The sequence below is a fragment of the Bombina bombina genome, chromosome 4 (genome assembly GCF_027579735.1).
Source record: "Bombina bombina isolate aBomBom1 chromosome 4, aBomBom1.pri, whole genome shotgun sequence".
Taxonomy (NCBI): Eukaryota; Metazoa; Chordata; class Amphibia; order Anura; family Bombinatoridae; genus Bombina; species Bombina bombina.
Window position 1 is genome coordinate 636,802,827 of NC_069502.1, and position 17,902 is coordinate 636,820,728.

General features: G+C 36.9%; 1 protein-coding gene across 7 annotated transcripts in view; it reads left to right on the forward strand.

Annotated features, from left to right (window-relative positions):
- NHSL1 (NHS like 1) overlaps window positions 1-17,902 on the forward strand; it is a 366,199-nt gene that overhangs the window by 335,798 nt on the left and 12,499 nt on the right. For 4 of the 7 annotated variants that reach the window (XM_053710664.1, XM_053710665.1, XM_053710671.1 and 1 more), the window contains exons 4-6: window positions 7,019-7,205; window positions 12,589-12,720; window positions 14,121-17,426. In XM_053710664.1, coding sequence (XP_053566639.1) covers window positions 7,019-7,205; window positions 12,589-12,720; window positions 14,121-17,426 — 3,625 coding nt within the window. The remainder of the gene's footprint in view (window positions 1-7,018; window positions 7,206-12,588; window positions 12,721-14,120; window positions 17,427-17,902) is intronic. The other 3 variants (XM_053710667.1, XM_053710669.1, XM_053710666.1) reach the window with 2 other exon arrangements.

Genomic DNA, 17,902 nt, shown 5'->3' on the forward strand with positions numbered 1-17,902 from the left:
ATCCAATTTCTTACTTTATATATATAAATAAAATAAATAAACAAGAAGACTGTAGAACTATAATAAAACGGAGTAGTGTATCAGTAGGTTTCTGTCCAGTTTCTAGAAAACATCATTTTAAACAATAGGCTTGGCAGCTTGCACTTATACAATCTGGGCAGTTCTATATCTCGATTACAGAAAGAAGACAGATGGGGAGTGAGCACAGTGTAGTTATCTGAATCGCCAGAGCAGGATTTTATCCATTAGGAAAATTAACCTTAAGAAGGGTAAACTGCTTGTAGTTATCTTTACATTTTATATATTAGTTATTCAAGAGAAATCCTTCGGCCATAGATCCTATCTGTTATTTGCCATTGTCTACTAGTGTTGGAGTTTGTAATGACTATAGTTTGCCAAAAAAAACAATTTTCTTAAAGTGCATTAAACAACAAACATAGGCAACAGTGTTGTGTTATGAGGATATGGGTGTGAAGTGATCCTTTGTGTGGGTTATTAATCAGGTAATTGGTGATTACAGAGTAACACTGTAAGCTGGGGCTGGGCGTTAAGATGTTATCAGGAAGAGAATTAATGAGTAGTTATAAAGTAATCTAAGTGATAAACCTCAGTTAATGAGGGGCTTCAAGGCTGAACCAAAATTATTGCAGATCTAAACCCCTTCTTAGACTTTGTAAGTTTAAGGGAGGCCTGGTCAATATATATTTATATTCTTCTACCACACGAGGTGCCCAGAGATCAATAAGTGCAAATAATCTTCTATCCTCCTATTATACCCCTTGTCTACAATAATACAAATGTTAGAAAATGTGTTTTAAAGGGACAGTCTACACCAATTTGTTATTGTTTTTAAAGAGATAACCCCTTTATTACCCCTTTCCCAGTTTTGCATAACCAACACAGTTATATTAATACACTTTTTACGTCTGTGATTACCTTGTATCCAAGCCTCTGCAGACTGCCCCCTTATTTCAGTTCTTTTGTCAGACTTGCATTTCAGCCAATCAGTGCCGACTCCTAAGTAAACGTGAGCACAATGTTATCTATATGACACACATGAACTAACGCCCTCTAGTGGTGAAAAACTATCAAAATGCATTCAGATAAGAGACGGCCTTCACGGTTTAACCCTTTGAGTGCTAAGCACTTTCCCACCTGGGTGCTAAGCTGTTTAAAGTTTTTTTTTAGTTTTTTAAGTATTATTTTTTACTTTTTTTCTCACAGATCCCCAATACTTACACTGTTAGGTTAGGCGATTACCTTTTCAACGGTGGGTCTTGGGGGTCTGTAGCTGCTTAGATGTCTGAGATACAGGCTTCTAAGCAGCATGCCCCCTTTTCCTATACTTAACTTATTTTAAAATAAAGTTGCGCAGTGACGTCATCACATCATTGCGTGTGACATCACCGTGCATAATGTGAAGCCCCGGTGATGCCTGTCACTATACAGGCCCGATCCCCGGAGTAGGAGTGGGTGGGAGCCCCCAGATTTCCCTCAATGTGGGAGAGTGCTAGCACCTCATTAGCACCTGAGTGGGAAACTGTGCGACGGCTCAGAGACGTCGTTAGCACTGAAAAGGTTAAGAAATTAGCATACATAGGTTTCATTAAAATTAGCATATTAGCATACCTAGGTTTAGCTTTCAACTAAGAATACCAAGAGAACAAAGGAAAATTGGTGATAAAAGTAAATTGGAAAGTTGTTTAAAATGACATGCCCTATCTGAATCATGAAAGTTTATTTTGGACTAGACTGTCCCTTTAAGCATTAAATAGAGGCTTCACAGATAGAAATGTATTTATGAATTATACACACTATTTCTTTAGATAACTACACTTAGTATTTTTGTTATGCAGACAAATCTCTCTGCCCTGCATGTATAGGAAGTCCTTATTTTAGATTATGGTTAAAGGGACATGAAACCCCAAATGCGATTCAGATAATATATACACTTGTAAACAACTTTTCAGTTAACTTCGATTATATAATTTGCTTTGTTCTCTTGCTATTCTTTGTTGAAAATAATACCTGGGTAGGCTCAGGATCTTGGAGCTAGCTGCTGATTGATGGCTGCACATATATACAGTACATCTTATCATTGGCTTACTGATGTGTTCAGCTAGCTCCCAGTAGTGCACTGCTGCACCTTCAATAAAAGGCACCAAGAGAATGAAGCACAATTTAGAAAAAACTTGGAAATTTGTTTAAAAAAGTTTGTTCTATTTGAATCATGAAAGTAAAATTTTGGGTTAGATTTATTTTTAATTGAGCCAAAAGATTGATCCAAAGTATTGGAAACAACAAAAACGTGTTCCTATTGTGACAGTCTGGTTAAAGGGACACTAAACCCCAAATTTTTCATTCATGATTCAGGTAGCGAATACAATTTTAAACAACATTCCAATTTACTTCTATTATCTAATTTGCTTCATTCTTTAGATATCATTTGTTGAATAAATATCAATGCACAGGGGTGAGCCAATCACACAAGGCATTTATGTGCAGTCACCAATCAGCAGCTACTGAGCCTATCTAGATATGCTTTTCAGCAAAGAATATCAAGAGAATTAAGCAAATTAGATAATAGAAGTAGATTAGAAAGTTGTTTAAAATTGCATGCTCCTCCTAAATCATGAAAGAAAAAAAATTGGGTTTCATGTCCCTTTAAGCCTAGTGCTTTATACTCATATCTCACTATATTATACTTTTAATGGGAAACAAGGTCTGGCTGAGATACTGCAATAATATCGGCACGTTTCCATAACTGCATATTTCTCTGCCTCTTTAGACAAAGTCCATCCCTTGCAAATACCTTTTTTCTACTCTATCACTGGTGCAATATGTGTGGATGACAATTCTTGCACACGCACATTTTTGACAGCTAACGCAGGGTGTGTCATCAATTTAATGGAGATGATATAAATGTCCTATTCTGAGTGGACATTGGTCCTGGGTAGACGTCACATACTTTTTGGATAGCATGTTCTTCTACATATGTCTATAATTTCTTAATATTTCAGAATATTTTCAGTGTGATTTATATAATTCCAAATTTTGTGTGACTCTCTTATGTTTTCTCTCTTATTTTTCAGCAAGGACTTGATTTCTTTGATAATATGCCCTTTGTCTTTGACACATTGCATATAGTTTCTGCTTATGATTGGATTGTATTTTAATCGACAATTCAAATGTTTTTTTATTTGTGAAAAGTTAATTCTACACCCTGATATTTAAATCTTTATTTTTTTTTTACAATTATACTAATACTAATTAAAAATAAATTATGAAACTCCAACAAACGTTTCTGAGCACACACACACACATCATTTATACAGCATACGAGAAATCATATCTTGGTAACATTGACTGGGTAGTTGTGTGAGTAATTGTGAAACCTATTTTCTGTTTGCTGTCTTTAGCATTTTTCTTTCATTAAATCTTTCTTTCCTCACAGTCTAAATTGATAGGATGCATCTGTCAATGTTGCCATAGTGTCTGCTGTTGCTTGGTGCCCTGGAAAATCAAGGTACACAAGCTATAGATTGGCAGCACCCTCTTCAGTGTGGCAATAGCATTAGAATATCTGCAAAATCCCATCCATAACTCATAACCAATCTTAACCCTCAGACCTAGAAATGTAACTATGCTTTATAAAGTGATTCTAGATTTACTCTTGTCTAGATAATGTCTTAGGATGGCGTAGTTTATTACATAGAGCATGTTCTGGTAATGCTGTGCTGGAAAATGTGAAATGGAGCAATTGGAAATGTTCATTGCACTTAAATGGCTGTTATATTCCTTTAAAACAGTCCTCAAGAAAGTCTATCAGGCCAGAGTTAAAGGGACAGTAAAGTCAAAATTAAACTGTCATGATTCAGATAGAACATGCAATTTTAAATAACTTTTCAATTTACTTCTATTGTCTAATTTGCTTGATTCTCTTGGTATTGATTGTTGAAAAGCATACATACGTAGGCTTGGTAGAAGCAAAGCTGCTGATTGGTGACTGCAAAAATACGCCTTTTGCCATTAGCTTGCCAAATGTGCTCAGCTAGTTCCCAGTAGAGTATTTCTGCTCCTTCAAGAAATGATACAAAGAGAATGTAGCAAATGTGATAATACAAGTAAATTGGAAAGTTGTTTAAAATTGTATGATCTATCTGATTCATGAAAGAAAAAAAAATTATGTCTCATGTCCCTTTAAATTATTGCTCTGATTGAGTGCAATTACAACAACTGGCTTACTGAATAGCCCGAGAAGGGAAATGTATAAAATCTGGCCTCTTAGGGTTCCTTGAAGAGAATATATGAAATGTAAAGGGACATGGAAATCGAAATTAAATTTTGAAAATTCTGAGCATACAATTTAATAAACTTTTCCAATTTACTTGTACCATCAAATTTACTTTTTTCTCATGGTAGCTTTTGTTGAAACTTATGTTGTGTCCACAAGAGCATATTGAGGTAGGCTCAGTCGTGTGCACATGTTTTTAGCCCCATATGGCAATAGTGCTTGCAACAATGTTATACATATAGGGCTTGCACCACATGAACGCTCCTGCACCTATCTCTGAATGTTTTCATGGAAAGGAACACAATTTCAACAAAGAATACCATAAGAAAGATGTAAATTTGGCAGTAGTAGTAATTGCTTTTTTTGTTTAATTGTATGAATCAAGAAAATTTAAAGGGACAGTCTACTTGAAAGTTTTCATTGTTTAAAAAAGATAGATGATCCCTTTATTACCCATTCCCCAGTTTTGCATAACCAGTACTGTTATTATTAATACACGTTTTATCTCTATGATTACCTGTATCTAAGCCCCTGCAGACTGCCCTGGTGCTTTTTACAAACTTAAATTTTAGCCAAGTAGTGCTGGTTCCTGCGTAACCATTATCATTCTCCACGGAAGTGAGCACAATGTTATCTAAATGGCACACATGAACTATCACTGTCTGGCTGTTGTGCAATATTTAAAAAGCACTGAGGTAAGGGGTGGCCTGCAGGGGCTTAGAAACAGGCAAACTTAGAGGTTATAAAGTAAATTAATATAACAATGTTGGTTATGCAAAGCTTGGGAATGGGTAGTAAATGTGTTAGCTATTGTTTTAAACAATAAAAAAAATCAAGCAGCTTTCCCTTTAATTGTGGCTCCCACATCCCTTTAATAAAGAGACCAATGTTTCTTGTTACCCTTAAACTATGTTGATCTCAGGCAATTTTTTTTAGGAATTCTCTAGGTTGTTTGTAACCTCACTTATGTCGGCCAATAAAGATAAAACCTGGAATACTATTAACTGTATTAATAAAACTCCCACTTTTTTTATATTCTCAAGTTCACATTTGAACACATTTTTTTGTCTTTCATTTACAGATCTATGTTACTCATTTTTTATAGGCAGGGTGCAATATTGGATTTAATAGTCTTCATAGTTTAACACATTAGAATGAATAAGAAAAATATTTTATTCAAACATTCCCAGACACCAGTGAAATTAAACATAGCACTCACCATACTGAGAACAGCTCTTCAAGACCCCATGCACATGTAAAGGTCAGACTTTAATTTTACGCCAAAACTGTGAGAAGGGTCTTTTGATTACCTCTACACATGATAAAATATACATACCCAGTCCCCTCAGGATAAGTTAGTGGTCTCTCACTGCTTACTTTGTGTAGCCAGATTGCCCATAGATTTATACTGCATGCACACAAGGCCAATTAGTGGTGCACGGCTTGATAGATCTAATTAAGAATAAATGTGTTGACCCCTTTGGGCATCTACCACAATAGGGGTCCTGAGATCATTTTGTATTATTTGTGAAAACAATCCTTGACCTCCAACTAGCAGAAAGGGCATTCTTCATTTTTACATTGAGCAGAATTTACTGTGACCAATATGGAACATCTTTATCAGCAATATGTGCCCTTATAATTGAGAAAAAACATCACCTATTTAGATCCATTCCTCTCCTTTAACCAGATTGTCCCAGCATGTTAAAATAGCGCCCTCTACTGTACACATTCTTAATTTTAGATACAGAAAGTTAGCACATGGCCAAAATGCATATATAAAACACGTGCACTGCAGGGCACACTCAGAATTCTCAGTATGACACACTCTTTTTTGGTCCTGTGCATTACATTCTTTTCTCAACGCATTTGGATCTCTTATTGTCTTCTGTAGGATCTATTTTACACATCAATGTGTTAGGTCTGCGGTCTCATTGAAGTAGAGATTACTCCCTATTATTCTCTCTTGCTGCTCCAGGGAGAAATACAAATGTTCATTTTTACAGCTATTGGATGTAAAAGGCTGGCTTTAAACTAAATGAAACTATATCTTTATTACTGTATTTATGAACTATTTCCCTAGTCAAGGGTATCATCTTGCAAATAAAGTGATAGGAGGCCTCTTGACCTATTTTTTATCCTGACAGTAGCAGAAGAAAATTAGTAACAGTAGCATCAGCATTATGGTGGCACCAGAGGCAGCTTACAATCATGTGGGGCTGTTCAGTTGAACCACAGAGGCATTAAGGCTTTCAAGGAATTTGTGTCAGGTTGTGTCTGTTGCCTCACATTACTGTCTGGCTCTGTGAATGTAATAAACTACAATCTTATTTTTACATAGATAATAGTGATTTTTTTAATGGCATTCCATGCATCTGCTATATCGATTACATCCTGAACATGGGTATGGAATGATCAGTCATTAATTAGAGTTTTTACACACTTTATTATACGTTTTATTACACAGTTTACTGGAGTTGTTTGCAAAATAGTGTCACATCTCCATGGCTGCAAGGTACAATGAGAAACAAGTTTACTGGACTCATAAAAACTGGATTGGGATAAAATAAGTAGTGAAAAATGACTTCTTATGGCAATGGTTAACATTTTAGTGCTTTCTTTCTTGTTTTTGAGATCTGCATTTTATTGAATTGGGCTTTTTATTAATCAGGTTATTGAAATTATTTTTTTTAAATTTATTTATCTATTTATTTATTTTTAAAGTTTTCAGATTCTTCAAATGAAGAAGAAAGACTCATCTCCAACAGAAGGCCCAACACCCCTGTATCAAAAGAGTTCTCAGACACTCAAACAAACTGGACCAAGGCACTACCACTGCCTACTCCGGAGGAGAAGATGCGGCAAGAGGCCCAGTCAATTCAAACTGATGTGATCCCCATAAATGTAACTGGTACGCTCAGACGTCAGTGGGTAAACTGTATGGCGCAATAATTGGAATTAGATCATGTAGCCTTATAATAATAGTACCTGTGGTATTAAAATTGTGCAATATACCGGTGAATGTATTTCCTGCACACATTGATTTGCAGAGAAATAGTATGCAAGATACAGAGTGAGGTGAAACTTTCATGTTTGCTTTATGATTTTAAATGAACCTTAGGAAAATGGAAAGGTACTTTTTCTCTTCCTCGTTAATCAACTACATTGTGCCACTAATTGCCACTCTGCATCTCCGCTCTCTCTATCAGAGAAAAGGTTGTAAATATGAACTATTTGACAATGAGGAGAGTACAGTGTATTAGTTTTAGAATGTTTATTTTAATAGATCCCTCATCCCAGCAACTAATAATAACAATTTTATTTTTAAAACAATATTCCACTACACAAGTTTTGCTTTGTGCAGCCAATTATACTAAATGCCGAACCTTCTGTGAATAAATCCACAGTTTCTTCTAGTTTAAAATCATATTTACTACAAGTTTCACACTCAATAAAATGGAATTAGAAAAGTAAATTTGTCCCTATTAAGCTGTCTTTGCAACGCTAGTGCATAGCAATGTCCTTATGGGGGAAAAAGTGCAGTACAATAAAACATCATAATTCTGTTATGTGACCAGTTATCAAGTTTAATGAGATCTGGATTTCATAACTGAGTTAGTTTACTAGTAACAAAGTACAGCTTTGTATTTAAGCTGTAAAGGAGTGGCAGTCACTTTACAGAGATAATGTCTACAATACGTTTGTATTTCTGAGCAAAGCAAACACAGATATAATTATACATTGTAATATAGTGCTTAGCTACTAGTGAGACATGCCATGCTTTATTTTAACCCTGGCAAAGGCATTAACTAATCCAAATCATGCATTTTCGATTAGCCAATCAGGAGCAGGCATGCATTTGTATGGTCCATTCACCAGATTCACCAGTCTTATCCTCATCTGGTGTGGTGGGGAGTGGTAGCACTTTGACTGTGTGTTTAACCCCTTTGCAAAGGTTAAAGGGACACTGAACCCACATTTTTTCTTTTGTGATTCAGATAGAGCATGCAATTTCAAGCAACTTTCTAAATTACTCCTATTATCAATGTTTCTTCGTTCTCTTCCTATCTTTATTTGAAAAAGAAGGCATCTAAGCTTTTTTCTTGGTTCAGAACTCTGGACAGCAGTTTTTGATTGGTGGATGAATTTATCCACCAATCAGCAAGGACAACCTAGGTTGTTCACCAAAAATGGTCCGGCATCTAAACTTACTTTCTTGCATTTCAAATAAAGATACCAAGAGAATAAAGAAAATTTGATAATAGGAGTAAATTAAAAAGTTACTTAAAATGTCATGCTCTATCTGAATCACAAAAGAAAATGTTTGGGTTCAGTGTCCCTTTAAACATTTGGTGAGGGATTTAAATGAATTTAAAAATAATTAATAACAGCATATAACATTTTAACACTAAAATGTAATTTACATACTGCTGTACAGTCCAAACTGGTTGGTCATCATTAAGGAGTAGCTGTAGAATATCTGTGTAGAAAGCTGAAATTCTTTGATGCTTTAGGTCACCATTTTTATGAATAAAACTACAAAACATTTATTCAGCGTTTAACGTCTTTTATGTTTTTGAATATAAGCTTGAAAATATTACAATTAGGGAGAAAGTAGTAGGTTGCTAAAAATAGTATTAAGTGGGACGTGTTCATTTTGGTGTAAGAAACAATTCTGGCTTAAAGTGAGTGAACATATAAAACTGAATTTGTTAATACACATTGTACACGGGGAATGTAATTGAGTGTATATATAGTTTTGTAGCATCAGTAAAGCAGTTATGGGTTTATGTCCTCTCTCTCAACATTCTTTAAATGAGTACTTCAGAAGACTTGAAAAAAGCTCACAATAGTGAGAGCACAGTCTAAACACACCAAGTCAGTGTATTCAGTGGGGGAGGGTTGACCGCCCAGCATGTTATTGGTTGGCCTGTTAGCATGTGTGCTCTGTGAGACTTGAGCCAAGCTGAACCTGTCTGTATGTGAGCTCAGCATGAAGCTGCCCCATCTGCCTGTCCTTGTATCATGGTGGCAATTTGAGACAATGTAAGCAATGAACAACTACATAGGTGACTAATGATACATAGCAACAGAACACGATCAGTCTATATTTGCACAAATTTACTTTAAAGAGTGATCCATTCTCTTTCCATCTAAATGATCATTAGCCCTTACAGCTGATATAGAGTACCATTATTACAATATATGAAAGTAATCCCACTACTGCAGTTTTCTTCATTGTACAATCTTTGCTGTAATTGCTGCATTTAAAAGATCCAATTCATTTTGTAGCAAATAAAAACCTAAGCAGAATGGTACTTTGTTATTTAGATGAATGAAATACAATATCAGTAGAATTCTAAATGTAAAGCAGTTTTTTTTAAAGTAATGCAAAATATAATTGTAAACAATTTCCTAACATAGATCTAGAATCTACTTATGTGTATAGCTCTGCTATAGTTTTAGTGACCTGCATCCCTAAAAGTAATAGATTTAATCAGTTTTACTCACCCCAGCAGATCAGGAACTTCATTAACTGAATGGATAATCAGATCCTTTTCCTAATCAACCATATGCATAACCCTTTAGCTTCCAGAGAGATGGTTGTAACATATTGCACAGAATTACATTGCAGCACTCTCTTGTCAGCCAAGGGGTTAATCTCGATCTGCTCTGGCATTCTGAAAAGCAATTCTATTTAAGCAGTTGCTCAGTCATTTTGCCTGAACCACATGTATTACAGCAGTATAATTCACCCTTCAACAGGAATGCCAGTGCATCAGGGGTTATTTAGTATTTAACACCCATAGACATTAGCTAGTTTGTATGCTGTTGGTGTTGTTTGGTTTGAAAGCATGCTGCTCTAATGGTGCGGATGTAACCTGTTGCATGATCATATGGGATTGTTCCTAAGTACGTGAACCAAATGTATTTCCGGACACAGTTCCTGACAGTTCTATGTGATACATTTCTTCTAAACGCATATACTTCTATAAACCCTCTTGTTACATGCCATTGTCACGATAAGGCTTCTTTATGCACAAATTACAATTCGTCAAATTTGAATGAACAGTAGCCACCAGTCAGCAGCTACTAAGCCTATCTAGATATGCTTTTCATCAAAGGATATCAAGAGAATGAAGCAAATTAGATAACAAACGTAAATTATAAAGTTGTTTAAAATTGCATGCTCTATCTAAATCATGAAAGGAAAAATATGGGTTTCATCTCCCTTTAATGTAAATAAAACCAAAAAAAGCCAGACTGGTTTAAAAAGAAAGATCATTATTAAAACGCAGGATGTCCAACTGTAGACCTTACAAGTTGCAAACACACCTGGATTCCCTGTGCAAGCTCAGGTGATCCAATCAGACAAAGTCAGTTTGTTTCTCAGGCAGATATTAGTGGAGTTAGATACCCATTAAAGAATTGCTATAAAGCAACCAAGCTAGAGAAGAGTGCCAGCTTTATTTGTCACGTGTCCCAGTCTCACTTCTCAATAATCCATAAAATGTTGGGATTATTTCAATCAATTTTCGGTCGTTATTTGGCCACCCATCTGTTCTCAGGGTGAAATAGTCTGTTAGAGGCTTTAAATAATAATCTCTGTAGGGCTTCCTATTAAAATGATATAATAAAATGAAACTGTGACATTCTGTATGCTTATGTATGGCACAGTGTAATTCTTGTAAAGCATAAGCACATAGCAGTGCGTAATGCTTAGGGTGCTACAGAAATAAATGAGCACAGTGTGACACAAGGCTAAATATCCCAAAAATAATTTATTTTAAATAAAAATAATATATTTAGTACATTGTAGTACCCTCTGACCTTTTAGTGTTCAGAACAGAAAGTTTTCAGCTCTGGTAATTATGGTAACTAAGCTGCTTCCGTTCTGGTGCATCACCTAAATAAAAGAACTAGGTATATACAATGAAATAGAATGCTGGGGAGTTACAACACTTAGCAGTACACATTTGCGATAAAAAGGGCTTCCTTAGAGTTTTTCATTGTGAAATTGGCATACTGTAGACGTGCCCGGTGCCAACCTCACAGCTAAGACAGCTGCTGAATGGTGCATATGCATAATGCACGTGCTTTTCTGTCAATCAATTTTGTACACAGAGCATACTTAAAAGGACAATAAAGTCAAAATTAAACGTTCATGATTCAGATAGGACTTGCAATTTTAAATAAGAATCTAATTTACTTAATTTCTTGGTATCCTTTGTTGAAAAGCATACCTTGTTACGATCAGGAGTAGCAATGCACGATTGGGATCTAGCTGCTGATTGGTGACTACACATATATGCCTCTTGTCATTGGCTCCCATTCTGTTCAGCTAGCTCTCAGTAATGCATTGCTACTCCTTCAACAAAGGAAAACAAGAGAACAAAGCAACTTTGCAAATAAAAGTGAATTGGGAAGTTGTAAAAAAACTGTATATATGTATCAAATCATGAAATAAAAAAATGAGGGATTCATTTCCCCAAGCTTCAATTATCCTCTGAGATTGACACTGCGTAGTAGGTAATGTGTAGAAAGTACCAACCTCAGAATTAATTGCATTAAATGGTATGATAGTATGCTGATCTTGTACAGCCCCCATATTACTATAATGTACCTTAAAGGGACATTGAACCCAATTTTTTTTTCTTTTGTGATTCAGATAGAGCATGCAATTTTAAGCAACTTTCCAATTTACTCCTATTATCAAATTTTCTTCATTCTCTTGGTATCTTTATTTGAAAAGCAAGAATGTAAGTTTAGATGCCGGCCCATTTTTGGTGAACAACCTGTGTTATTCTTGCTGATTGGTGGATTGATTTAACCGACCAATAAACAAGTGCTATCCAGGGTCTGAACCAAAAAATAACTTAGATGCAAATAAAGATAGCAAGAGAACAAAGAAAAATTGGTAATAGGAGTAAATTAGAAAGTTGCTTAAAATTGCATGCTCTTTCTGAATCACGAAAGAAAAAAATTTGGGTTCAGTGTCCCTTTAAACTCCTGTACTGCTGAGGTGTATTGAGGGATAATGTTGAGGAACCCTGATTTAGAACATAAATCAAACCAATTTTTTTCTTTCGTGCATCATTGGAATTATTCTTTCATTGTGAACCTTCTCGTGGCAAGGGCTAGTATATGTTCTTCATGCTTGTCTTGGCTTTTGTTCAATACTAACATCATCATTAAAACCTCTGTTATTGTTTCAATAATTCGAGATAACCAATGCATGATGTTAGAGTGCCTGGAATTAATGTTGCCTTGCTTGTTCTACTACTCTGTATCAGGGGAGAATTTCGACCGCCAGGCCAGCTTCCGGCGGTCTCTTATTCACACTGACACTGTGGTAAGACGTCCGAAGAAAGTCAAAAGGCGAAAGACTATAACTGGCGTACCAGACAACATACAAAAGGAGCTAGGTATGGCTCATCAGAACTGTATTCCATCTGAAGTCATCCTCATTGCTCATCACTACCAGTCTAATTACATTTACCACTGCCCATCAATCCAATACAGTCTGATAGCCTGCTAAATAGTGACAAAAATCTGCTATTTCTATTGTGCACACCATAAACAGAAAAAGTACCAGCTAACAAATGAAACTGAACAAGTCTACATTTGTGTAATATTACATATTTTGTTCAACCAATAATGTACTCATTCTGTACTAACCAAAAGAAAACCTAAACTCTGGGAACTGTCAGGTGATGTGCTACCTCAAATTTACTTTATTCTAAACAGGGAATATGTTTGAATGTGTTCTGTCCATATTAAGTGTCTGTGGGTTCTCGTATACTTTGTTTCCTTAAAGTGGCGTGGTCTGTAATTATCTGTTTGTGTTGAGCATGAGGTTCCAGTACAGATGTAGTGCTTAATACTGTCCCACAGAGGTTTCTCATAGTAATATAAGCCACAATATAATCCTTCAATATTTTTTTATTTGCCCAAATTGTATGTTTGTGGCTTTAACGTGGAGGTATTTTGCAGCACTCTAACTTGGGTTGCATTCCACCAGAGATTCCATGTGAAGCACATGGTTGCCTGTTGCTATGGCGATGCATACAACACTACTCTATCTGTCTCTCCCAATTTGCAAAACGGTGTGCCTGTCCATTGGGCTGATGCATGCAGGTAACTGATGGATTAGAGGAAAAATTCCATCCTCTTCCATGTAACAGGATTATTCATGTCCTCTTTATGAGGATATATGTATCTGTGTATATGTAGGTTTGCAATTTGAACACGTAACATATATTTTGCTAAATAATTGTTTATGTGAAGTCAGTTAACAGAAAAGTATATATATTTATCTCATATAATGGGAATGCTAAAATGTGTTCACAACCTGTAAATAAATCCATTTTATCTTACAATGTTGGATACACCTACATAGTTATCATCAGATTCTGTTGCAGATATTATCAGAATGGCACAAGATACCAGTCTATAGTACAATATAGGGGACAGCTAAGCTTGCTACATCTCTACTAACATTATTTTGTTATCAAACAAGAAGCCTCCTTGCCCAGCCTCCTTTGCAAACAGAAGTTTGTAAAGATTTCTTGCATGCTTTGGTGCTACCACTAACATTTTATATTACTGTTGTTTTTTGCATTTGAGATCTTAACAGCATGATTTATTTAATCAAATGAGGTATAAGTACTTATGCGGCAATGTATTAATATTTGTCAAAATAAAGTAATTATTGATTGATATACTATTCTGTAATGATTTTACAAAGTAACCAGATTTGAAGTGGGTCAACATTCTGTTCAGTTTGAATTCCTTACTAATTTACTTCCATTTTACCTTTTTACAGCAGGTACTGGTACAGGACAACTTGGTTTCAGAGGACATTCTATGTACATACCAGATAACTATAGCACACTGGAGAAACAAGAAATATGTCGCCGTTCAGCACAGCAGTCAGATACCAGGGACTTTAGCTGCCAGACTGAAGAGATAAGGGTAGTGCCCCCATCCGTCAGGAGAATAAGAGCACAAAAAGGACAAGGAATTGCAGCCCTGATGTCTAATTCTTCAGGAAATATGTCCACTCTGAGCGACCCTTCAGGATGCACCTCACGGTTAAATGGTGATCTGCACTTCCGTAGCTTGCCAAGGTCTGGGGCACATGTCTGTCTGCTTTCTCTGGATAAGAAGCAGGACAATCCAAACCAGAGAGATGACTCATACAGTACTTTACCACGACAGTTAAGCAAACTTCAAGTTGATGATAGCGTAGTTCATCTGAGAAATAACCCTAGGGCTGGAACTCTTCAAAGACCCAAATCCCAAGAAATTCGGGGCACAGAAAATGAATTCTCATCAAATCCAGCACGTGTGGTCTCCCCTCATGCAGCATATTCTACCAGTGTCATTCCAAATGCCATGTTGTCATCTTCCTCTGAGCTGATTGCAATTCACACTTCTCAGAGCACTGGTCACCTGGATAGTAAAGGTACATCCCACTGCTCTTTGTCCCTTAAAAAGTCTAGATGCAGAGACCGCATTGTAGGAATTACGGAAGAGCATAATTTTTCTAGCGAGCACTGGAGCGAGAGCAGCTCAGCCAGGCACCTACAGATCTCAGAAACAAACTCACCTAGTGCCATAACAATGATCACTCTATGTGATTCTGCATTGTCACTCAGCAATACAAGAACAATGAATAATGGGCCACAACCTATGCCTTACAGAATGAATACTGGTGGTTTTGTCAGTAACTCACAGGACAGCGATACTCACAGTGAATCAAGCTACTCTGATGGGCGACAAAGAAATGGCAGCATAACCAGCAGCATTAATAGTGCAGACCAATGGTCATATGAAGCACGGGAAACTGACAGTGCTCCATCAAGGAAACCATCATCTGCTGTCTCTGGTTCTCCTGTGAGTAATATGAGCACCTGCAGCTCAGATAAGAGAGCAGACTCTAGCTCTTTGTACTCTTTAGACCATGATGGGTATTACACTTCAATGCACATGGACTCTGGAATAAATTCAGGAAGCCAAAGTCATGACAATGGCGTTCAGAACCCACGTCACAGTGTCATAAATATCTTAGATAAAAAAGAGAAGAGCATGGATGACAGGTCTACCGGCAGTGACAAATCTCTTTCACGTAGTATATCTTTGAAAAAGCCCAAAAAGCCACCTCCACCTCCATCCAGAACCGACTCGCTAAGGAGACCATCTAAGAAAAATGCTCAGACTAATGGGCAAGTACTCAATGAAACCTTGATTGCTTCTCTCCAACAATCTTTGCAGCTAAATCTGAGAGGAAAAGGTAGCAGCTCTGCTTCACAGAGCCCCTGCAGTGATTATGAGGATCCATGGATTCTGCGTTCTCGTAGCCAAAGCACAGTGAGTGCAAGCAGTAGTGGGATGTCAGCCACTGCTCCTAACATGTACTCTATATGTGCTGTTACCCCATCACAAAGTGATACAAGTAGCATCAAATCTGAATATGCTGATCAGTGGAGCTACATTATTAACTATTCCCAAACTTCTGATGAACAGCTTAAACTGCATGGAATCCCCTCTCCAACAAAAAACGCACATATTAATAATTACAATGCATCAGAATTGAACTATGGTGTGCAAGCCTCTATGCCGCAAGACCACAGTGGGTTAGCTAAACAAAATAATTCATCTCCAGAAAAGCCTTGCAGGGTCACTTCTCCATCTAGCGGATATTCTAGCCAGTCAAATACACCCACAACTCTGACACCTGTACCTCTCCAGTTAAAAAGCATGTCTCCTGGAAATGGAAAAAGCAAAAAAAAGCCTAAAGTGCCTGAAAGAAGGTCCTCTCTGATATCCTCACTCTCCATTTCTTCCTCCTCCACATCTCTTTCTTCAAATACTTCAGACTCCATGCAGCAGAGCACAAAACAATCCACTGGAACTTTGCTATCCTTGCACACTCCTCCAACTCCTCCCCTCACTCCAGATCCACCCCCACCACCTGCAGCTGATGTAGTCGATTCCGGTAATTTGCCATCTTCACCAAGCTTTCCGCCTCCCCCGCCAGAGTTTACAATGTTTACTTTGTCTACTGAAGAAACACCACAGTTTTCACACTCACAATATAACTATGCACTGTTAAATTATCCTCCACCCCCTCCCCCTTTACCAGTTGGTCACTCAGTGGTGCCTCCACCTCCACCCCTCATAAGTAATAAGATGGTTAAAACTCGGACTGAACTAGTTCCAAAACAAAAGGACAAGAGAAATTTAGCAATAAATTCTCTTAATAATCACCTTAATAAACAAGATAATTTAAGACCAACTGCTCCTCTTGTTACTGCTCATGCCTTGCAAATGGTGCAGTTAAAATCTGTTAAAAAAGCTTTAAAATCGGAGACTAAAAAATTAGCTGAGCAGGTGCCAGATTCCAAACTTTGTGATGAAACGTCATCCTCATTTTCACGGCCATCTTTAGCACCATCTGCCACTCCAGATATGAGATACAGTGAAATCGTCAGAGAAAATCGAAATAACTTGCCAGAAGAAAAGCTACAACAATCAATTTATCAAAGCAATACAGCAAAATTAACTACTGGTGATTCCGTCACAGAAAAGACAGTTTTAGGGTACAAAGAAGATGACTATCAGACAACAAATGATGGAAACACGTCAGTTGTGTCCCAAATGTCAACATCACATAAGACAGCAAGCACTTTACAAAGTTCACCATATACATCTCCTAATAAGAAGCCTCCCCCTATTTCAAAGAAGCCCAAATTGTTCCTTATCGTTCCACCTCCGCAGCTTGATTTGGCAGCAGAAAAAATAGCTGAAATCAATGAAAATGTGAGTGTGATGCCAAGTTCCTTTGAGAAAAAAACTGCTAGTGAACGTTGTGAGGAGCTACATGGTTGGGAAACAGCTGAAAACAATTCAGAAGAGACTGCAGGGTTGACTCACCAAGCAGAAGAAGCTGGTTTGTCAGTTTGTGAAGTTGCAGAGAATACCCGTTTCATCGTACCTACATTTACTGATACCCAAAATAAGCAGGAAGAGGAGGAGCAGCCAACTATGTCAGATGAGGGCAAAACATCAGACGGCAACAAGGAAACTGCTAGTTGTGACCCAGAGCCTTCTAGAGAAGAAGAAAGTGGTAAGTGATCTCTTTATATGGATTTGGACATATATTGTTTAAAAGGATATGAAGCTCTTTTTTGAGATTGCAATATAAAATATTGAATTATGAGTAGTAAACAAATCTTTGTAATGTTTGATGATTTATTTTGCTCTGGATTTCCTTGCTCTTGTGTAAAAATGATGCTTGTCCCACAAATTTTGTAACATAGGTTTCCTTCAGAATGCTGCAAATTGCCCAAACCAGCTATAAACTAGTCATATCTTCAGTGCTGCACACATTTGTCTATTGTCATTGTCTCCCCACACCTTCTCAGCTAGCTTCCAGTAATGCATTGCTGCACTGGAGATGACTTTAACTATGTGTTTGATCCAATTGCAGGGGTTAAACACACAGTCATTTGCAGGCAATAGTGCAATAATAAAATGCTTTTAACATACTAGTGCATTTTCCATTTGCACTTTTATGTCCCTTTAAGGAAAATAAGATAAACA